Raw genomic sequence first — 23,705 nt, 5'->3', positions numbered from 1 at the left:
ACAGCGGATAACATTCGCACAATACTTGAGACCTACCTGTACGAAAGCTTTACATGCGGGTGGGCTGGCATGCGAAATTATTGTAACTGCGAGCTTTTGCTGAAGCTGCTTTTACCGCTATAAGCCACTTTAGGCTGAGAAGCCCAGCTTAATGGCATTCATTGCATGGAAAACAACAGCTTTTACACTGGGAATCTTTCTTCCATATGGTTCTCGTGTGGATGAAATCAGAACGCATACAGAATACTTCGTGTCTTCACGTACATTATGAGCCGTGCAGCAACTGTTCGTGCTTTAAGTTGAACCATGCGTGTAAGAAACATTGCGGCTTTAGTTAGTGTCTTTATGCAGATAAAGCTTGTTTTTTTCAGTGGCATTTCGACTGCAAATGTAATATAGCAACACTCCAGGCGCCTTCGATACTTTGGTGTGGAAAGCGAGCGCGCAGCTGTTCGTGTGTGGAGGTACTGACGTCAACGCCTAACGAGGCATCGTCAAACTCGTACAATCCGCGCACTCCCCCATAAGTGCCACAACAGTGATGCCTCTGGGTAAGAGGCAGCGCTCGATGAGGTCTGTTGAAGCCGAGTCGGATCCTTGACATCGGCTTATCGATGCTGAGAAAGCTGAAGTGCGCCGCGCTAAACGTTTGACGAAGTGCGCCGCACTGCAGGCTCGACCAAGTGGTGCTTCAAATGAGAGCTTTAGGGTGATGGTGTGGGGACTAGAGATTGGTAACCTACTATTCGTTGAGCATAGGGGATGGATAGAGCTGTTACGTGGGTTGTCTAAGGTACGTGCTTCAAGTTTTGCACCTAAGATAGAGTTTGTTTGTGGGGCAGCCCTTGACTCATAATTCAGAAGCAGAAATTTAACAAAACGCCTAGCCAGGACGCGACACTGCCACCATTACGAGACTATAGAGAACGTCCTCGGCTGGCTGAAATTTTCAATCATCGATTCGAACAAAATCACCATTGTGACAAATTGTTCGAGTGGCAGCCGCAGGCCATACTTACTGAAGCACCTGTCCTGTCGTCTTTCTTGTGTCCGTTGTTTTGCGTTAAACAAAGTAATTACTGAAGTGTTCTGGCTATAAGTTGAGCACTCTTAAGATACTGTTAAATACCAAGGATGGTGCTCACAAAGATCGAAAACAATATTAAAATGAATATTTTGCTAGATAGGAGAACATCTACTCGACGTTCATATGTTTCAAGGCCCATTTTCGAAGTAAAACTCTAAGAACAACGTGTTCAACTGAGCAGCTAAAATCGCAAGGTCAATGCTTTCTCGTAACAAATATGTGAACTTCAACCGAGGTGCTTCAACTTCACAGTCTGCAACATCAGCATTGCAGGTATGTCGGGTAGGAGCGCGTGCTTTCTCTTAAGAAAGCAGCGAACGTTCACAGCACCGCATAACCTGATTGCTAGCTGTGGTTAAAGAGACAAACCGAAGAACGCGATGAAAGCAAAAAATATGTATATATATATTTGCATATATATATATATATATATATATATATATATATATATATATATATATATATATATATATATATATATATATATATATATATATATATATATATATGTTACTTCCATGGTAAAATGAACCTCTCGCCAGGCATATTTTCCCTAAAGGCAGGGAGATCACCCTCACCTCAACGTAGTTCATGTAGCCGTCTGTGTTCGAGAACTCAGCTGCGTAACCGAGAGGGTGGTTTTTCTTCAGCTTGGCATTGTCGCCATTGTAGGCCGGGTTATTGAGCGTGAAGCTGCGGCCGTACGTGGCGAGGCCTGGTCCAATCTTGTACTTGGGCACTCCAGCATCGATCCAGCGACCTAGGCACGTCTCCTGTATTCGTGTAAGAGCAACAGTACTGGTCAAGCGGCACCTAATGTATTTGCTTTAGTTCTACTGAGATAATAATGGGCTTAGGAAGGCGCACAAAGACGACTTAATTTAGAGAAATGAAATGCTTCAAAACAAGGACGGCAACAATCTTTTATTATGTTAAGTGAGGGATCCCCAACTTACGTCATCCTTAGTCTTGGAATGTGTGAAAACTTGGCATAAGCTACTCCAGTGGCTCTTTGTATTCATTTCGAATAGTTATGTTTCTGAGGCTTCATTGATTACATTAGAGCACTGACATTGCAAAATCACCCAGTGGGCTTTTTATAGAATGCCCCTTGAAACGACGACTTCGGTAGTGCTCTCTATATGCAGAATTCCCTATTATATATATATATATATATATATATATATATATATATATATATATATATATATATATATATATATATATATATATATATATAGCCAGAACAGATTGCAGGCAATGAGTGGACTCGTGTCTACCCACAATAATGCAGTGCGCCGCTAGATGCCTACAAATTAAGCACGCAGTATTGAAAAAAGCGGGTTTCGGCGCTGCATAATTGCACTCGGACTTTTGTTCCGCCCCGAGTTTCTTATTTCGGAAGAACAGAAGCGTGCAGTAGATAGATAGATAGATAGATAGATAGATAGATAGATAGATAGATAGATAGATAGATAGATAGATAGATAGATAGATAGATAGATAGATAGATAGATAGATAGATAGATAGATAGATAGATAGATAGATAGATAGATAGATAGATAGATAGATAGATAGATAGATAGATAGATAGATAGATAGATAGATAGATAGATAGATAGATAGATAGATAGAAAGAAACATTGTTGAAATGGAAAAGATTTGAAGGAGGGGGGAGGGGGGTCGGAGCCTCTCAGTCCAGGGCCCCACAGGCCTCTGCCGCCTGCCTGACCTGGCGCCATCAGGGATGTGCGATCGCCAATAGCTGGGCATATTGTCACGGCAATTGACGCGGGTTAGCGTCTACAGCATTCCACTGTCCACTGAGCACAGCAATACAAATACTATCTGGTACTTAAATATAGTTTAATTCCAAGTGGCGAAAATTAATATGCATCTCGCAACTACCGTGCGTATCCTATGCTAGGTACAGCTTCAGAAGTTTTCAACGTTTATTTTCGGCTTATGTGTACAAGATACAGCAAAAATAGGGGACAGGTGAAATAGCTGCTATCGCAGCTTCACCGATTTCCTGCCGCCCGGTTCAGAAGTATTCATGCAGAAATTCGCACACTGCTTTTACAATATCAATGTTAAGAGTAAGTGGTTGCATCTATGCATCTTGGAGCAACTATGTTTTTGGAGTCTAGAGGATACAAGTGAAACAACACATGATAGACTAGATCAATATGTGGACCAAACGCATAATAATGAATTGTCGATAAATAGTATTTAACACACAAATAGTTTGCACCTCGATAAGCCACCATTAACCCAGCACGACATCAAAAATCATTCGATATTCTACCTAGATTGAAACCAGTGGCTGCTACGTCTGCACGCCCTTATTGCAGTATCGCATACAATAATTTATGCAGTGTCTGCCGCAGTATCAGACACTATCGAGCAGTATAGGCCAGGGCAATCCTCGGACCAGGGAACGTTCCTGCTACTTTCTTTTCACTTTGCAATCCCTTGTGCTGCTTCGCAGGCCACTACACTCTCCGCAGCCCCTTAAAACTGTGTAGTGTTGAGAAAGATAAAGTGTCTTACAGAGGAGCGGGAGAATGAACTTGTAAATAAAGAATTGCTGCACACTTGCAGATTGATGACCGCATATTTAGTGGTAATTAGAATAATTTACCAGCTCAATTTTACCAGAGTGCGAGAATTTTAGCGTCCTCAACTGATGACCGACTTTGAGAAACTGCAAAGCGTTGACGACGTGTGGCAACTCCTTTTGCAGGACTCTTGCCACAGCATCTCTATGCCTCATCACTTGCTTCTGGGCAAAGAGAGGTTAACTTTAGCCTGGACGAAAGTTGCGGAGATACAGATAATCTCTTCAACGTACGTGTAATTCCATGGAGGAAGATACACGGAAACACTGACTCGCCTATTTCGCAATGCATCTTGCGCGGCCAACTAATGTACCTGTGCCGCGCAGAGCGCACCGGCACAGCTTCTCCAGTGCCTAACATTCCTTACGCTCGCCTCCTCTCTTGTATGTGTTAGGGGACCTTGCCGTTGAGTGCGGGAGTTGACCGACGTTGAGGGAGACTTGGAGAAACGAAGGTTTATTTGCGATATGTACAGGATTAGAAGCAGGTCAAATAACAGCAAAATTTCATCAACGGCCGGCAGTTTACATCGAAAAGTTCTGAAAAATATTTGCTAGAGCAAGCAGACAATCACTTCAAGAATATTTTTTTTTTCACGGTGCTATTGAGGTTTCTGCGTTTTCACGACTTACTACAAAGACCCAACCATTTCCCGCCCCTCTATTTATGCAATAGGCTGAAACGCCCCTTGTCGCCGGAAATTCGGTGTGTGCGTCCGCCATTGATAGCGTTGTCCGTCAGGAAAAAGCCTCCCGAACCCCATTCACGTCAGCCTTTCGCGTGGCGCATAGGCGTTACTCAAGTAATTGAATTTCTCAAAATAAAGTAAGTCAGGAAATTCGTAAAGTCCGACTTATGCACAACCTACAAACATGATAGCGTCGGACTGTAATCTGAATGCATGAGAAAACATAATTTTGCTACGCGGAAACTCATGCGCAAACTCCCTTTTCCTTGCTTACAGGGGTATGAGCCCTGGAAGAGTCGTGCCTTGTAGCCTCTGCCTTACTGGGGTATGAGCCATTGCTCTGCCCTGCACTGCCACCGGGATTGGCCCACCACTGTTTTCTATCGGGCCCTTTGCCGCAGAGTGTCGGTGCCCTCGTCAACGGCGCCCGTAAGCGCTATCGCGTTGCAGCCTTAAGAGGAAGCTTTAGCTCGGGTGCTCCTATTTAAATACATGTAAAAGGAGAATTCGTTTTTCTCGGCAACCACTGCACCAAATTTTACTGGGTCTGCTGCATTTAAAAAAAACTTAAAATCTGGTGACTGTTGGTTTCGAATTTTTGAGTTAGGTTGTCAATTTTTTATTAAAAATTGACGAAAATTGCAAATTTTCAGAAAACGAAACTATCAAGTTTACAGCTCTGTAAGAGTTTACTGCTCTGTAAGAGTTTATTGAGTTTACAACTCAATAAGAAAAAATTATATCGCAATTCTGTGAATTGTATCTGATAGCACATCTAAAGCGGACAAATTTGACATCTTATACATGAACCTCAAAAAATGTATTAATATGTATTTACAACTTTTGCAGAACCCTCGTAAACAATGTAACAAATTCACGTAAGATGTAAAATGACATATAATATTTGTCCGCTTTGAATGATCTAATGGATGCCGTTTACAGAACCGCGATATCTGTTCTTCATGCAGAGCTATTAGTTTGTAAACTTCATGCTTCTATTTTTTTCGAACTTCTGAATTTTTGAAAATCTTTCTAACAAAATTCAAGCCCTAAATCCAAATTCTGCTTCCAACAGTCACTAGAATTTATCTTACTCTCTCAAATGCAACAGATTTGATTCAAAATCGGTCCAGGGGTTGTCTCAGAAAAACGTTTTTGCGTTTTTACATGTATTTGAATAGGCCGCGTCGGAGTTGGGCCCGAGCTAAAGCTTCCTCTTAATAGCAGGCTTTAGCTAGGGCCCAACTCCGACGCGGCTCATTCAAATACATGTAAAACGCAAAAAAGTTTTTCTGAGATAACCCCTGGACCGATTTTAATAAATTTGTCGCATTTGAGAAAGTAAAATTCTAGTGACCGATGAAAGCGGAATTTAGATTTAGGCCTGAATTTTGTTAAAATGATTTTTAAATACTCGACAGTTTGAACAAAATAGAAGAACAAAGTTTACAAATTCATAGCTCTGCATCAAGACCAGATATCACGGTTCTGTAAACGGCATCCATTAGAACATTCAAAGCGGACAAATTCGGTATGTCATTGTGCATCTTACGTGAATTTGTTACGTTGGTTACAAAGGTTCTGCAAAGGATCTATTTTCATATTACTAATTTTTTTGATATTCATGTGTAACAGATCAATTTTGTCCGCTTTAGATGTACTATTAGCTGCAATTCACAGAATTGTTCTATCACTTTTCATTGCTAAGGTACAGAGTTGTAAACGTGATAGTGTCGTTTTTTGAGAAGTTTTGATTGTTGACAATTTTTAATAAACAATTCAAGACCTAAATCCAATATTCAAAACAAACAATCACTAGATTTTAAGTTTTTCTTTTAAATGCAACAGACCTCGTCAAATTTGGTGCAGTGGTTGCCCAGAAAAACGAATTCTCCTTATACATTTATTTAGATAGAAGCACCCGAGCTAAAGCTTCCTCTTAAAGGCGAAGCTTAAGCGTCCTCCCAAGTTTTTTTCATTGGCCTGTTTGCTTTCCTTCTGGGCTATTCTTTCCGTCTTCTGCACCCCCTCCTCCTCACTTGCCCTTCTTCTAGAGTAGGGTAGCAAACGAGAAGCTTTTCTTCGGGTTAACTTCGCCTTTCCCATCTCATGTGTTTTCTCTCTCTTAATGTCTTCGTCATTTAGGTTAACCGGAAATCATGCTTCCTGCCACAGCTTACCGTTTCCGTAGTCGTGTAACCGTTATTATCTTTATATCGATAAAGTCCACTGGTGAGCCTAGTCCTGGTCAGGTCATCCAGCTTGTAGTCAAACGTGATAAGAAACAGGTAGTCTAGATACCTGCATTGAGCAACAAACATTCATGATACGCACTCCGTAACATTCCTTGCAAGCGCCATAAAAGCTAGGCGGATACTTGTTGTGATTTCTCAACTATATGCCATGTGACCTTCTCCCTCATTAATCTGAATATAACTGTTTCTTAATGTAGCCTGCAGTAGATCACGTCATACTACTTTGTTCGGCAAGTTTTTTTAACTAGCACACATTAGGAACAGGACAAATCGCATATTTTATGTTACACAAATTACAAACTTTCGCAAATTAAGTTTAAGCAACTTATTTAGTGTACAATTTCGTTTTGTTTAATTGAAGCTGCCGGGTAATGAAGTAGTGAAGCTGTTCGGTAATGAAGCAGTTTAGTAATGAAGCTGTTTAAGCACAAGTTCGAGAACTGGCGTCAGTTTCGAGATATCTTTCCTGAAACTCGAGGTGAAAAGATGTGACGCTCCGCAAGTAATTTTTGTAAGCGTTCTCCAATCCAATCTGCTTTATGCAACACTACGAAGCAGAATGTCAGGGCGCTGCAGTTATATTATTAGAAATGTGTCATTGGCTTCCATTCCACATCGGCGACCACCGAAAATGACTATCATGAACCACTTTCACTCCACGTGGTCTCTGCCGCATGAATTTTCATATATATATATATATATATATATATATATATATATATATATATATATATATATATATATATATATATATATATATATATATATATATATATATATATATATATATATATATATATATATATATATATATATATATATATATATATATATATATATATATATACATATATATATATATGTATATATATTTAAAATATATATATATATATACATATATATATATATATATATATATATATATATATATATATATATATATATATATATATATATATATTTATATACACACGCCCAGGGTGTCTCACATAGCTGGACAGAACCGAGGTAAGGTTGTTTGCCGTCGCTTGGAGTAAGTCCGACTACTTTTCTTTTTGTATTTTGCCTAACTGTATGATTTGTTATTAACACCTAATTAACTTCTCGAATCTTATAACCCCCGTGAAATTGTCCATCCGAACATTGTAGTCCATCGTGAAAATTCCTGATTCATCTCTCTGTTGCTCCATGCGCACGACGTTTTTTTCCAAACGTTAAAAACGCCCTCAAGACACAAAAAATGTGCTGCGGGACTCGCCACGCGGCACCTTTCGCTTGCTTTTGCGGGCTTCTGTCAGGCTTGGAAAAAACCGTTATGTTATATGTATAGAGAAACATAAAGATGCATTGGGAATTTTTCATGATGGCCTACAATTGCCTGGCCAGCAATATTGCTCTGATCGCAATATCCTTGAAGTTAACTAATTAATGTTAACTAAATATGTAATTAGGCAAAATAGGAAAGTGAGTCTCAATTGTTCCAAGCGACGGCAAACAACATTACCTAGGTTCTGTCCAGCTACATGGTATTCATATATTTTCAAATTTTGCCAGAAGTTACGCGGGACACCCTCTATACCGGGTGTTTCAGCGAGCATTTTCAAACTGTTTTAAAGGTTGCTTGTGGCAGATAGCACAATTCTAGTTCATGAGCTGGCTTACTCGAAGGGATGAACTTTACATTAATAAATTGAAATTCGTAATCGACAATTAACAAAAATTCACTAATTAATTTTTAACTAATTATCATATCGTCCATACTGCAATTTACAAATTATAACCGCGGAGTTCTCAAGGCGGATCCACTTGGAACGAATTCTCAGGATGACACCAGTTTCCCGATATTCATTCCCGAAATTTGCGGCGAATTGCACTGGCGTTCCAGTTACTTTGTTAACCAGACGTCATTTCATGCATTCATGCGCAAAAGTAACGGGAACACCAAAGTGTTTCTCCGCAAAGTTTGGGAATTAAAATCTCGAACTGGTATCATCCTGAGAAATCGTTCCAAGTGGATCCGCCTTGCGAACTCCATGGGTAGAATTTGCAAATTGCAATATGGGCCATAAGCTAATTAATTGAAAATATCATAATCATTTTTAATTGTTTTATTATGCATTTCAATTTTTTTGCGAGCAGTGCCCGCTGCTTCAAGTGTACCACTTCAGGAACTAGAATTACGTTATCTGCCACAGGCTACCTTTAGGGATTTTTCAGTGTGTTCGCTGAAACACTCTGTATATGAACAGACGCATCACAGCCCCCGTATTCACAAAAACGAGTTTCTCAGCTGGAAATGTTGGTAATTGCATATCCCAGCTAATCGTGATGTCAGATTGACTATTAGGGAAGGCAGCTGACCATTGTCTGACAACGCTTCGAAACTAACGCTTTTTGAAGTCGGCCCCGAAATACTCCGACACTCCAGTAGTGGTTTTTAACCGTTTGCGCACTTATTAGTTTGCTGACTTATTCCTTCGACAGTTGCTTTTGCGATCGAGTCGTGACGCTTGGTCTACACTCAATCTACCGACTTCGATATACCGACTGCAAGGGGTTGCTGAGTCGGTGGCCTGTTCCAAAAGTTCTATTAGCATTCGACATCGGTTCGACGCCGTTTGTGCCAGAAGGTGTACCTTGCCATCGTGTCGCTCATAAACAAGTTGCACTTGGTGTCACGGCAGGCGGGAAGTTGAGCCGTGATCAGGACTTGCTTGTTGACCGAGTGCCGGAGATTCTGCGCACAGAATAAGAGTTTGTGCAGATTGAACATATATTTTGGAATTTAGGGGCACCCTACAATTATTTGCACTTAAGATGGCTGTTAAGTTGACCTAAAGCAGGCTACAACAAGAGCCACATTATATTTCGTTGTTCCTCTGCAAGCACTTAAGAGTATAGGATACAATCTCCATGGTAATCACATGAAAGACGAAATCGAGAAGATCTGGGAGGCCTGGTTAGGTCCAACTAACGGCCCTTTAGAAAAGCAACAATTGCGTTTGGATGGCACTAGCCATTTCTAGCCCAGACCTCTATGCCCGCGAGGCGCATATTGCTGAACTCAAGAAACTATTCCGTTTTCCACCCTGTTTCCACTCACGAAAGGCCTTTTACATTTTCCGCGTTTATTTCAGCCAACCTTACGTCCGTCTGATTCACATCCGGGCCTTTAATTATTTTCTTTCTCTGCATATTTTCGGTCGAAATGTTCCCTGAGTGTGTCTTCACCATGAGGTCATATCCGGATCTGAGTGCCACTAGACCTTAACCAGGGAAACATTACAGTTCCGACGACGTGAGTTCGGAATTGGGAATGGACAGTGAGGTCATGTACAGCCGACACAATCCAAAACGGTTCTCGACACTGTAGCTTAGCAAGGAGATGATGGATGGTCGAGCAGGCAGTCACCTTGATGAAGTTGACTATGGTCCTGATGTCTTCTTGTTTGCAGACGAGGGGACCGGGCCCTTCCAGGTGAAAGTTGATGCCGTCCAGTCCGAAGGTCTCCAGCATGGTCTTTATACGGTCCACCAGTTTATTGGCCTCCTTGTCGTCCCGGATGCGGTTCAGCAGGCTTTGCACGTGCGCGCCGGCGCCGTAGCTGACGAGGGTTTTGACTTCTTTTGCGTTTGTGTCGTGTCTGATTCGCCCCAGCGTTCGCAGGATAGCTGCGATACCAGAAGTAATAGGAGGCCCTTGTAGTTAAGAGTTAAAGGTAGCGCACCCTTCAGGTGATGAGAAAAAGTTCAAGCGTAAAATCTTTTAGCTGTCACTGGCCAAACACAAATGAAAACGAAAGGACGCTTCGGCCACTATACACAAACCTTGTACACATTAAGCAGTGGCAGCAAAGGAACCAGCTTATGAAGACTCCAGTATCAGTCGCATTGATTTGGCGAAGATGCGACTAAGTTTTTCGTCGTGTTTGTTAAGAGGATTAGTACCATGAACTGAATGATTACAGATGCCATATATAGCCGAGAAGTGAGATTTAGTTCCGTGACACAACACCTATTTGACATCATTCAATCTACTCTTGAAAGGGAAAGTTGTCATCCACACTACTGTAATACAAAGCAACAAAGGAAGTCTCCTTGTACAGTTAGATGGATGACAACATTCCCTTTCATCAGCCTTCCTCCACCTTTCCAGCCTCCGTGGAACCGATTCGCCATATCCATTTCATCTTATGTCCCGCGATCTGTGCAAGTTCAGCGATACCTTTCTTTTTCTTTTTATTTTCTTCCCATGGTCATTGCATAGGTCATAATTTGCTGAAGAACTTACCCGTTTAGATTGCGTTTACTATACCATGAAAGAGAACAAAATATTTACATTATTCCATCTACAATTAAATAAATTGTGCGGTTTTACGGGCCAAAGCCACTTTCTGATTATGAGGCATGCCGTAGTGGAGGACTCCGGAAATTTAGACTTCCTGGAGTTCTTTAACGTGCACCTAAATGTAGATTCCATCTACGACGCGGCTCGGATGCTTGCTTGTAGGAGGTATCAAGGTTGCACCGGCCGTGTCGCGACTACCATATACGAATGCGACAGACAACATTCGTAGCGGTTCTCGAAAAGTTTGACTATTTTCGAATGTGAAACTGGAATTTTTACGACGAAAGGCTCTGAAACATTGCAGAGGGCCTAAAATGATTGAACTTAACTTTCATCTAAGCTTAGTAGGTTTTGTTTTCATATACGACAACAAGGCTTATGCAAATGAATAGTAGAATCAATGCAATCCGATTAACATATTTCTTGATAGCAACCACCTCGCTCGTGGTGGCTATGGAAGGAATATGTGAAAAAGGCTTAGCGAGCAGAACTTTTGGCTCGGCACGGGCAAGATATCTGCTCGATCTTGACGGCAGTGTTTTGGTTTCAAATTGTCGGGCATAATGACGCTCTCATTATTGAATATGTCTTCTCAGAGCTTTGAGCATTTGTTAAAAGCCTTGAATGTATCCGGTAAAAACAGATACAACCCCTCAATATAATGAGCTGCAAGTCAAGTTTTTTGCCCACGCAACTTGTTTCTAAAGAGGCGGGAGAGACCAAGCAGCGTAATTAGGGCTCAGTTTCTCAGCGGAGAGAAAAGCTCCTGTCTGTTACAAGCTTTTCACCTGTAGCCAAATTTTTTGGAATCGAAAAAGTCCCTGACTGGATCTCGGATTTTGAATCCAGATGCTTTATTCTATTAGACCCTAATGAACGCGTTTGTTATAACCTCTAAGCGCTTCCTAAGCCAAGGGTTCCTAGATACTAACGAACTTTTCGAATTCTGGCATTTCGACTACACTCAGTATTTCTCTGTAATATGCAGAATAAAATTAAAGTTATTTACCACCCTCGCACTCCCTTCTCAGTACTTGAGCATTAAATGGGTGTGTTTGCGTTGCCTTCGCCTTCCCTTCCTTTCTATCTCTCTGACCCTTCTATCCGTCCCGTTTCTGTCCTTCAGAGTATACGGTAGCCAGCCAGATGTTCCGCTTGCTAAAGGGCCCCTCACCAGGCCACACAGCAAATTTTGGTTATATGCGGGAAGTTACGCCCATTATTACTGCAAGATAAGGGCCTTCTATATTCATTTTTATTTTCATCATAGTCCCTTTATGCCACACGCATTCAAAGCAAAAATAAAAAGCACAAACGATCACGTAGTTGCTACATTTCTGGAGTCGGTGACCTCAGTACCATTGTCAATGAGCGATTACGGAGCGATTGTTAAGGTGATAGTAGTAATAAACTTTAATGTTCCGGAGACAGATTTACAAGCTATACTGACGTGTTTTTTTTTTCGTTCTTGTTATAGTGGTCTCTCAGATGCCGTCTCATTTCGTGTACCATAGCTCAAAGGAACAGGCATGTGCAATGAAAGTGGTCATAGGTATAACGACGACAGCAAAACGCACTTTTCTCTCCCATGCGTCCCTTCCTGCGGTAGATAATCTCCCCGCTCTTGTTGTCCGTCTCCAAGTACGAGTAGATGAAGTGCGTGCACTTGTGTATCGGCAGGCTCCTCAGGGAGTACCGGCGCACGCCATGCCTCTCGAAACCGTCGCCGCGGAGGAAGCACACCACGGGAGCCCGCTGGTTGCTACGGGCGCGGATGCGTTCCCTGTCATCCTCCTTGTCCCTCTTGTTCGCATCCTTGTCGTTGCTGTTATCCCCCATCTGCACTGGTACGGCCGCGCCAGCCGCTGCAACAAGGCACAAAGAGGAGGTTCCTTTGGGCATCGCTACACTGCATGAAGGACACCATTCTAAAGCTCCTCTCTCTCTCTCTTTCTCTCTCTCTCTCTCCCTGTGCATGCGCGCGCGTGCAGGCGTGTGTGTGTGTGTTGGGGGGGGGGGGGTGCGGGGGTGAGCCTCGCACAAGTAATCAAGCACACGTGCTAACAAAAAGGAATGTCTTATAGCTCAGAACTCCAAGACCAACTTTGGGCCGTCCAGCGAGCCAAGGAAGCCGCACGGGAGCAGCAGCTCTCAGTGGCCATCTAGGCGGCCCCAGGCCCGGCTCCCCCAATCATCGGATTCCAAATAAAGTCGTCACACACACACATACATTCTTGAAGAGGGTGCAGGTGAAGACGCAACGAGCTTGAGATGGCTGACAATGTCGAACCAGACGCGCAATTGATTTTATTGAAACTCGAAACATCACAAAATCGACCGGTTATTAGCAAAGCGTCGAATATCATGATCGATAATTACTCCTGTGACCCGTACTTAGAAGGTACATTGAGAAGCGAGAATTGCTGGGCCAGTTGGTTCATGTTAAAAGCGAAAAAAAGCAGCGAAGACCAAGACGCAGAGCCAGAAGGAGGCACTGCCGACGACGGTGCGTGTGTGTATGCGCATGTGCCTCCTTCTGGTCTAGCGTCTTGGTGTTCGCTGTTTTTCTTTTTTCGCTTTTCCAAGGTATATAACTTCCTTGTTAGGGATAATTATGGCTGGCTAATGCACGCGTCTCCAAATCTTTTGATATTAAACGCCATATGCCTAATACATCTACCTCGCGAAATATTCCACCGAGAACTTCTAGGCGCTTACTGTTTTGACTGGAGTCCATGGTCTGTCTCCGGAGGGCTGACCGTAGGGACATTGGATAGTTTTACTTTGACATGCACAAATCTTTCCGCTGCCACACTCGCGTAATTCTGAGCCGTATAAATGTCACCTGTAATTATCTAGGCGTGAATAATAGCTTCTTCAGGTCTTCGTGACGTCATCACGATACGACCGAACGGGATATTGTGTTTCCCTTTGGTACCGAGATTTTTCCTCTGCGGGGTTCTTCTTACGCATAAAAGAACATTTCTTTATTATTTGACAAGTCGCACTTATTCGACTCCCCATGTGTGTCGTGAAAACAACTGTTGTGCATATATAGAAAAACAAGTGAAACAATATTATATCACATGCGATATACAGCGTTCTCCCAAGAACATCGACGCCTATTCAATCCTTCTTTTCATATGCTACCGGCAAAATCTCGTTCCGTTTCCGACTGTCAGCTTATGTCCCGAAATATTTATCCGTAAATGAACGAAACTGATAAATATTCACGATATTTTTCCGTACCAATAACATAGGAAACTTAGAATAATCAGAGCGCACGCCGGGCCTTTCCGCTATATTATTTGCCTTAAAATCGTTGCGGGCCACTTAGTTTCATACCTTATAATCGTGTTCAGAGACCTTGTATCTAGAAGCTAACGCTCTGCAATTCAACGGGACCAGAATAAAGTTAACAAATTAAGGGCTCATTATTAATCTGTGCCGTTGTAAACAGGATGACTTCTTAAATATATCACTCGACCTTATGATTTGCAAGAAATTAAGTTGGCCAGAATGAAGGGTTTGACTCAGGCACATCTTCCTTCACCCCATCAATGATTTTTGGTTTATTTGCTTCACTGTTTATATAACCAGCATTATCTTTCATGATACTCACGCGCCGACCTGCGTGCAGTTCACTGCCTTACGTAACTAGCTACAAGGTTCCTTGTTTAGTGCTCCAGATTTCGGCACCCACTCAAATTTTACCAGCGGTCTGTTCACTCGACAAGCAACCAACGCTGATTTATATGTTTGTGCGGTATACCATAAAGCGAAAGCCATTGTTTACTTCATTGTTGAGATAAGTTAGATTGTCCTTCCCTTCGAATTTAAATGTTCTGTAAACTTCGAGCTCACTTCGCTCACTTCCAAGTTCTATTCCTCTGCCTCGAAATTTATTATTCTTGTTATTCAATAAGTTCGTCCATTGATTAAGTGGAAGGATAACATATAAGCGTATGTGCCTGTGTGGCTGACCAACGAAACGGCGTCTCGAATAAGTCAACTAGGCGTAAGGATCACTGCTGCAAATAGTAAGGCATGTTTTCTTTTATAACTGTTCCAGTAAAATTTATCTATGATTGATTGATTGATTGATTGATTGATTGATTGATTGATTGATTGATTGATTGATTGATTGATTGATTGATTGATTGATTGATTGATTGATTGATTGTGTTCTATTTATACTACCAGATAAGAAGAGTATTACACGTACTTAGGCAATGAACCATGGTTGATGATACCTTTACATATTTACATATCTTTACGACGGAAGTCCACATGGGCACCTAACATTAGTGTTTATTTTCTGAAACATGAAGCAATATGAAGAAGTTAAAAAGAGTTGTCACAGACAAAGACACCGCCACTGTCGTCCAGTCTTTGTTGACTTCGTTTACTCATCCAAGCAGTAAGTTCACGTGTTCCCCATTTGTGGGATCCAGGATATCCAAATGACAGAAGTTACATTCATATTTCTGGAACATAAAGCGTCGACCTACTCAGCTACAATATCAAACCGGGCGTGAAAAAAAACTACTATATTTTGCCGTCTGACCCGAAACAGTAACGCGAAATGAAACAGTAACATCTACGTCTTCGACGCTAGAATCGTGGCCTTCGCCACGAACTTCGACAATAATATTTTCAACTGTCTCCTCAGAGCAGGTAAGAAGGGTATTGTTCGAGGTCTATCATTAATGGCGGTGTGAAAGAAGCCCAAGGGAAACCTTTTTGGAAAACCTTTGCCGAATCCATCTCTTCCTCCTCCGCGAACGTTACTTGCATAGCGAACTGCACGCGATGGGAACGGCAATGCAAGTTCGGCATCCTTAGTATATATTAACTTTCCCGCAACTGTCTGATGGATTGTATTTTCTTCGCGACTTATAACATCACAACATTATATGTCTGTTTAATTTTTCCTGCTCCATACGTCGATGAGGTAGGGCGTAGTTTCGGTTAACGTTATGCCTAATCGGAGTTCACAAAAAGGCACGTTCCATTTAACTAACCCAAGTTCCATTAAGTTGTGCCTATGGGCGGCCAACCAAAGTTGATACCATCGTTCCGTTTACGCGAAAATACCACTTAGGCAGGTTTCGCTTAGCCGGACTTGTCTAAGACGTATACAAGTAATGAAAGAAGCAAGAAAGTTTGTCTTACACTAAACGCCAATCCACACGACGGACCAAGTCCGCGGGCCGCTCGGTCACGTGATGCGACTTCACGGCCCGCCGCGGTCCGGTCCGGCGCAGAGCACATCCACACGGCGGACCGTCATAGCAGACGGCATAGCAGACCAACCAGCTACACTCTCGGCCAGAGTGTTATCATTGTTATCACTCCGGCTTGGGTCCCACAAAGCCGGGAACTGCTCAACGAGGTATTCAAAATGGAAAAAACATCCTCGTCACTCCAAGAGGACACGGTGTTTAAAAATATATCTGCTGCACGCACGTGTAGACGGAACGGCCGACATGAAACGACTGGCTTGTCTGGCTTTTGCTGAGCCGAAAACTAGATTGGATTTGACTGAAGACCCTCTGTTGCCGGACAGCATTCGTTGGCTAAGCCAAATCGCTGCGGTTTGCATGTGGTCCGCCGCCAAAACGGAAGCGGGAAAATCCTCGGCGATTTGTTGGACCGCGAGGGCCGCGGTCTTGCGCGGGCCAACGGCGGTACGCACGAACTGGTGACGTCCTATCACGTGATTACGCGGACCGCGGTCCAAAAGAGCAATTTGGTCCGTCGTGTGGATCGTCCTTAAAGGTGGATACACACGCGAGGGCAAAATCCCGCCTGCTCCGCGGACAAAATAGTGACGTCATCACTTGAATCCGTGCAGCCGAGTTAGGTCGCATTCCCACAGCCGGAGCGCCGTTTGCGGAATCCGCGTGCTTACCCTCGGCGCCAACGCCACGCACGTTGCCAAATTGCTGGGTACGAGTGCGCATTTCAAGATAGACAGCTATCGGAGGCGGCGTTTGTCCGCGTTGGCTGTTCTACTCGAAGTGAGTGAAGACGGCTAGGTGTAGGGTGTAAAAAGAAAACGATTATGCTGGAAGAAACCACGGATGTCGAAGAATACGCTTTGTGTTCAGAGCTTGCTTTGTGCAGATCTACTCGAGTGTGATCCGGACGAATACAATCGCCCACTGCGCGTCAGCAGCACGCAGTTTTTCGAACTTCTGGCCCGCGTTCAACATACAATCGAGCGGCTACATGGTTCATATTGAACTGGTAACGTGCTGCTGACCACAAAAGAAGAAAAAAGAGAGACAGGGCTGAGCGCCGAAATGACAGAGCACCCTGCCCTCTCTCTTTCTTTATTTTTTGGTTACGCAGCACGTCATTATCCCAAAAATGAAGTTATAGCTAATAATACACACCGACAGAGTAAGGCGCTGATTCTGCATGCCTCTGAGCCATTTCGAGAGCGGTCTCTTGCCATAGCCTGTTACGCAGCTGCGCGCTTGCATAATCGGCGAGCTCTATACTCAATAGCGCTGCGAATCCATCAACAAGAGCAAAAAAAGTACCGGTTGCTTCGTCACTTAGCATTTTCTTGTGTACCTCACTCAAGTTGAGGTCACGCAGGCTGCGCGGTCTAAATAGAAATGCGCGCGCAACCACGACTCGCCCTTCCCGCTGCACCACAACAAAAGCACAAGCGGTCGCTCCTGCACACTCCTGCACAACAAAAACACACGTGGCATCAAGCCACGGATGCATCAAGCCGACAACACGCCACCGTAGCCACGCCAACCCGTCCAATGTTGGCAGATTCGACGCTGACAACGTTAAATTGAGGCCAGACGACCGCCAAACGGACGGATGGAAATACCGGCGAGCATTTTCAATCCGGACCGCGAGCGGAGGAGGCCGGACAAGGCGAGGGCGGCAAGTTTTGATGACGCGCGCGTCACGTGATGCGCCATCCGCTGCGAAAATTCCTTCTCCGTCCTGTCGTGTGAATGCACCTTAAGCAACTACAGGCACAAGGTCCACACGAGGAAGTGGCTTCTATCCATCGCACTTATCTTTGAGCGTCGTAAGTGAGCGCGATCTCACGCGCTGATACTGCGCCGTGGTAGCCCTCGATGCAACATGAAGCAGAGCAGGGCCATTCTGCTGAACCTCTGTGAGAAGGGCACCGCTACCTTCCGCTTTCACGCATCGCTTCCTTGTCATTTCGATCTAACACTAGGCATTGCACCACTTTTAAGCGTCAAACTTGTGCGAATTGAACGCATTTGTAAGGCTTGGCGCTGCCGGTACTTGCTACAAAGCGGGGGACGTTATCGTGAGAAATGACACGTTAAGATGTACCAAAAAATAACAGCAATATCTTTCTTGTGTAGTTTGATGACAAGAATATTACAGCAGCGCTTAAATGTTTTGCAGTCTTACCTCATGTCATTAAAAGCTAAGCATATCCATTTTTTTGTGAAACAGACTTTTTCCTAATTTCTCTCATTCATTTTTTAATCATTCTACGTTGAATTGTAGTTTCTTTTCCTCTATTTAATAGGTAATGTAAATTTAGTTGGTCTGCTGTATCGTGTTGGTTCTTCTTTTTGTTCAACATTTGACAAGACATATAGTTACCCTACTATACGGCATCTACTACTAGCTTTAATTAAAAGAAGCACTGAGTTGCAAGACGACACCGTCATGACTGATAATGCGTCCTTGTCATCATCGACACCCACTTCACTTCGTCGTACTTCCTTCTTCGGCTGCGGAAAAACCGCAACACAGCCAGCTGTGTGCTTTAGATGTCGACTCACTGCTTATTTTTTCCCTGATTGACATACCTCAATCTTAACAGAATGCCTTTGACAAAGCTACTCTCTTTGCTGTCTTTTATTTTCTTTCGTAACTCGTACCCGCCGTGATTGATTAGTGGCTATGGTGTTGGGCCGCTAAGCACGAGGACGCGGGATGGAATCCCGGCCACGGCGGCCGCATTTCGATGGGGGCTAAAACACCCGTGTGCTTAGATTTAGGAGCACGTTAAAGAACCCAGGTGGTCCCAATTTCCGGAGGCTGCCACTACGGCGTGCGTCATAATCAGAAAGTGGTTTCGGCACGTAAGACCCCTTAATTTAATATTAATATTTTTTCGGAACTCGTTTTGTTTCTTGTAACGAAATATATCTTCGTAGTTCCTGCTAAGCCCACCGAATGCACAACGCCTACTTGCACGTCCGAATTATTTAGTATTTTTTATTTTGCAACCCCTACTTTCTTAAAAGGCCCTGCATTTTTTACATTGCAATTAACACGTCACTTTGTTTTCAGAGCAGCGTTTGACGACTCGCCCTAAACTACAAACTTAGTGTGCACCTTTAGGCAAAAGCGTGGGCCGCACAAAACTGTGCCACTGAATGTGTTATTCGCCAGAAGACGTACGCCATCCCCCTTCTCGGCTACATTCGATTTGGTTTTTTCTGTGATTTTACGCTTACGAAAATCCACCTTTCGGCCTCTCTCTTCACTTCATGGCCTCTAAATGCAGGGATCTTTTCATGTCATGAATTTCTGCCTCCGTCATAAATTGACCTTCCTGTTCTCTACCGCAAAAAGAACTATCCGGCTTCTACTTTCTTCGCTGCTATGTACTCTTATGCTATCTTCGGCTGGTCGCTTCCATCCCCCGAAGCAGAGTCGGGCAGATCCGGCGTTCCCCGAGCTCAGAGGTAGAGGACGAGCGCGCAAGCCAAACGTGCGACTCGCTCTCGGAGGAGGCAATGGCAGATGCTAAACCACGTGACTACTACCAACGTCCGATGTTTCGCTTATCAAAAGCTCCCGGCGCCGGGACGAGCGTTCGTCGCAGTGGCCTAGGTTGCCTAGGTTACGGTGGGCCATCACCAACAGCAGCGACGCGGCTCTGCGATGACGTTTCAATTTCGACGACTGCTCCGACGACAGGGCTCGGAGCGCCTCAGAGCGCTCGAAGGTGGAGGAGAGCAATCGAGAAGAACCAGCCGAACGCAGGGCGCGCACCCTCTTTCAACCAGCCGAAGACAACGCCGCTCGCGAGAGCGCTCCAGAGCGCTCAGAAACGACCAGTCGAAGATGGCATTAGTTATTACTCCTCTGAAACCATGCCAGGTCATGCTACCAGCGCGTTCGCGTTGTGCGCTTCTCCAGCTGTTGCGGCTCACCCACTACTGTGCTATCGCGAAATAGGTATAACAGCAGTTATATTGTATGCGGTCGAAACTGAACGCTTACCGCCTCCATGGTGATCGCCGTCGCCCAAGCCTGGAAAACGCTCGTCCTGCCCGTCGTCTTTGGAGCCGTCGTTCCCTTTTGAACCCTTGGATCCTTTAGACCCTTTTGGGCCTTTGGATCCCTTGGGACCCTTGGATCCCTTGGGACCTTTAGACCCCTTCGGGCCTTTAGACCCCTTAGAATCTTCACACCCTTCGGCGCCTTCGTTTGTGCCATCCTTTGTATAATCCGGCATGGATGGCTCGTCAGTATGGCCGGTCGGATGAGTCACAGGGGTCTCCCGGTCAATGCTATCGGTAGTGGGGTTCTTTTCGGGCCTGTTTCCGTCGGGGCTGCTGCCTTCGGAGCTAATGTCGTCGGGTTTAGTGGCGATGGGGTTGCCGTCGTCGGGGCTGTTGTCACCGGGCCTGCTGTCACCGGGCCTGCTAACTTCAGGGCTGCTGCCATCGGTGACATGCTCGGGTGTGGCCGGCTTATCATGGACTGTCCCGGAACCGGTGGGGTCGGTGACGGGTGTGCATCCATCATCCTCCCTTGGGCCACCACCGTCTTTCACTCCACCACCGCCTTTCACTCCACCACCGCCTTCCACTGCATCAGCAATGAGGAGGACGACAGCAGCCACAACGAGCAAATGGACAAGCACTAATGGCGATGCCATAACGTCCTGCAAGGAAGGCATTCCATTTATTATCAATGCAACTTGAAACGCTAACACAAAATAACTGATCAGAAATCTTCTTACACGTATAATTACGTAAAATTACGTATAATTACGTAGATTACAACCCCATGTTTCCACACATCACATGGATCCCGGCCCACATGGGCAACATTTCCGGACGTCCTGACTGTAATCCGAATGTGCGGGCACACCAACTGGCGCGAGAACTCGCTTTTCGCGTCTGAGGTCCACCCCCTCGCTTCGACACAGCCTGGAGGGATCTAGAAAATAAGGACCCGCTCGTGTCATACCACAAAATCACTTCGAATCAAAGTTTAGGACAAAGAATTTTTCCTCTTCCTCACCCAAAGCTCAAAAAAGCACAGGCCGTCACTTACAGGCAGTTGCAGACAAGAGCATACAACTTACAATACAACAACAATACAACTTCGAACTCATGCTCTGGCTCTGCTCTGCCAACGCGGGCGCCGACTTTCTTGACCAGTCCTCCTAGGACTCAGCACTCACAATCACAGTGCTCATCGCTCAGCTCGAGGCTGTTCAGAGGGCCCAGGCCGTCGCAAAAGGACTCTGTCTACCAGCCCCGACCTGGGTGGAGCCACCGGATTGATTTAATTCTTTCTCCTCAGGACGTAAATAAAGTTCGCACTCACTCACTCACCTTTTGATTCTTGTTACCAATAAAATTTTCGAACGAACGAACGACGAACGCAGCGGTGGCGCCGATGGCGGCAATGTGTACCGAGCGTCGGTATTGTATCGTATCAGTTCAACGAGCACAAGCTTTCTTTGCGTGCTCGAACTACACGTGCCTTTCCTTGCCCTCTATTTCCATCACCCGCTTTCTCTCGCTCTGATATAAAATGCCCAGAGCAATAAACATAAGGGTTCACTGTTGTCTTGACACGCGGGCTTGGTTTCTTCGACCGGGACCCGGTCGACACATGTATAGTTGCTATCGCAGTAAAAGAACGAGTTATGCAGTAGCCTTAGATATAATAGCGCAAAAGCAAATAATTATTCAACGCCCTCGGTAGGCGTGATCAATGTGCGTACGGTTGTCGAGAGAAAACATTACGAGGCAATTCCTCTTGTAAAGGAAGGAAGGAAAACTTGTAAAGATTTCTTTGCTAACTAAACTACCGAGCGTGCCGTCACGCGTGCACAGACAAACATTAGCAGACCTCACTCAATGACCGCGGACACTCTGGTGTGACGAAGAGCGGCAGCAGCGGCGAGCGTATGATTGCGCGTGCCGCCTCTCGCTTCAGCACGAATTGAGCTACGAGAAAACAGCGCGGATGAAGCCATCAGTCCTCGGCGCGCCTTGACTCTGTGTCCACCGCAAATCGCTTTTATACCTGGATAAAAGCACCATGCAGCCGCGCTCAGCCACGTCATACGCAGCCGCCGCCAAAATAGAACGCCCCCCCCCCCCCCTCCCTTTGCTGCTTTGCGCGCTACTGAAGCCGGAGCACATCCTCGCCCGCCGTCCCCCCCATTTCTCCCTTTGGCACGCGAGCTCGAGCCGCCATCATTTTCGGCTCACCCTCCTCTACTCTTTCACTCGCACCCACAGCATGCGATGCGAGGCCGCGATGTTATCGCACTCAGACTTTACACGCAACGTCATGGCTACGACAGCGCCGACAACGGTGGAAATTCTCCTGGAGTCTCCGTGTAACTGCTATCACAATGAAAATTTGCATAGTTATGATGCCTGTGCCGAAACCATGAGAACGGAAAGCTTTGGAGGCATTTGCGCTGCCGTTGTTGTCAGACCTGATGTCTGACATTGGCTGCGTAGCGCTGACATTCACTTTCGGCTGTGCACTTCTTCTGAGATCGACGTTGTCATCTCTAGAGGTTTCGTCTCACCGCGACGCGAATTTATACCACAAGACTGCGTCTTGACACTTGCGTGTGAGCACGTTTCTTGGTATTATTGATACGTTGATGCTAGAGTTTGTTGTATTTCACATGGTGTTTCGGGGGATGAATGCGTTGTGTTCGCCATGTACGCTGTACTCTAGATGATCTAGGTGCACCACACAATAACCAAGCAAACGCGAAAGAGTGCCTGAGAAAGCTTCACCTCAAAAGCAAATGCGCAGGCAGATAAATGAAAAAGAAAAGATGAATATGAAGAAACACGTGCAAAATTATATGTGGCAACACATATTTGCCAAACAAGACATTGACAATAATATTCAATAGCTAAGATTACACGGACTGAAGTAGAAAACAGGACATCTTGAAATATGTCAAGTTAATTAGAAAATTATGTTTCAACCGGGCCTAAATAAATATAAGAATGAGGATCACTCAAGCACGTACGGCAGACTACTCCAAAGTTTTAATGCCGAAGCCATATTTTCCATTTTCGATCACGTTGACCGATGTCTATTTTCTTTGTTTCATGAACATAAGTTTAAATATTACCAATATCGCCTTCATAAGATCATACAAGAATCACCATCACCTTTGCATCGTGTACTTTATTGATAAACTGCGCAGCTATGGCGCGAAGAGCATTTCCCAACTGAAATATATATGTGAGCTGTGCTTAACGCTAATGCTTCCTATGAACTCTACTCCTCTACGTTTCACACGTGAGAAAATATACGGTTTTTACTTTGATGTTCCCTGCAATGCTTCTTTTCTTGATATATGAACATTATTCGCGTCGCTTCTTCAATTATAAAATGTTGCAAAATCTGCATCTTCATTAAACAACTGCTTGTTCTCCGACCAGTGCATCTGAC

At 44.5% G+C, this 23,705-nt stretch overlaps 1 protein-coding gene across 5 annotated transcripts in view; it reads right to left on the bottom strand.

The window, feature by feature from the left end:
- The window catches only part of LOC139054648 (chitinase-3-like protein 2), a 30,232-nt gene that overhangs the window by 4,857 nt on the left and 1,670 nt on the right, over positions 1-23,705 (bottom strand). Inside the window, exons 1-7 of one of the 5 annotated variants that reach the window (XM_070532009.1) lie at positions 22,125-22,261; positions 20,256-20,922; positions 12,578-12,865; positions 10,065-10,324; positions 9,289-9,389; positions 6,578-6,698; positions 1,666-1,860 (exon numbers count right to left, since the gene is read on the bottom strand). In XM_070532009.1, coding sequence (XP_070388110.1) covers positions 1,666-1,860; positions 6,578-6,698; positions 9,289-9,389; positions 10,065-10,324; positions 12,578-12,865; positions 20,256-20,916 — 1,626 coding nt within the window. In that variant the 5' untranslated portion in view covers positions 20,917-20,922; positions 22,125-22,261. Of the gene's footprint in view, positions 1-1,665; positions 1,861-6,577; positions 6,699-9,288; positions 9,390-10,064; positions 10,325-12,577; positions 12,866-20,255; positions 20,923-21,348; positions 21,394-21,447; positions 21,478-21,601; positions 22,262-23,705 lie in introns of those variants that run through there. The other 4 variants (XM_070532008.1, XM_070532007.1, XM_070532006.1 and 1 more) reach the window with 4 other exon arrangements.

This window comes from Dermacentor albipictus, chromosome 1 (assembly GCF_038994185.2).
Source record: "Dermacentor albipictus isolate Rhodes 1998 colony chromosome 1, USDA_Dalb.pri_finalv2, whole genome shotgun sequence".
Lineage (NCBI taxonomy): Eukaryota > Metazoa > Arthropoda > Arachnida > Ixodida > Ixodidae > Dermacentor > Dermacentor albipictus.
The sequence above is the reverse complement of the archived record's forward strand: the minus strand, read 5'-3'. Positions and strand labels throughout refer to the sequence as shown.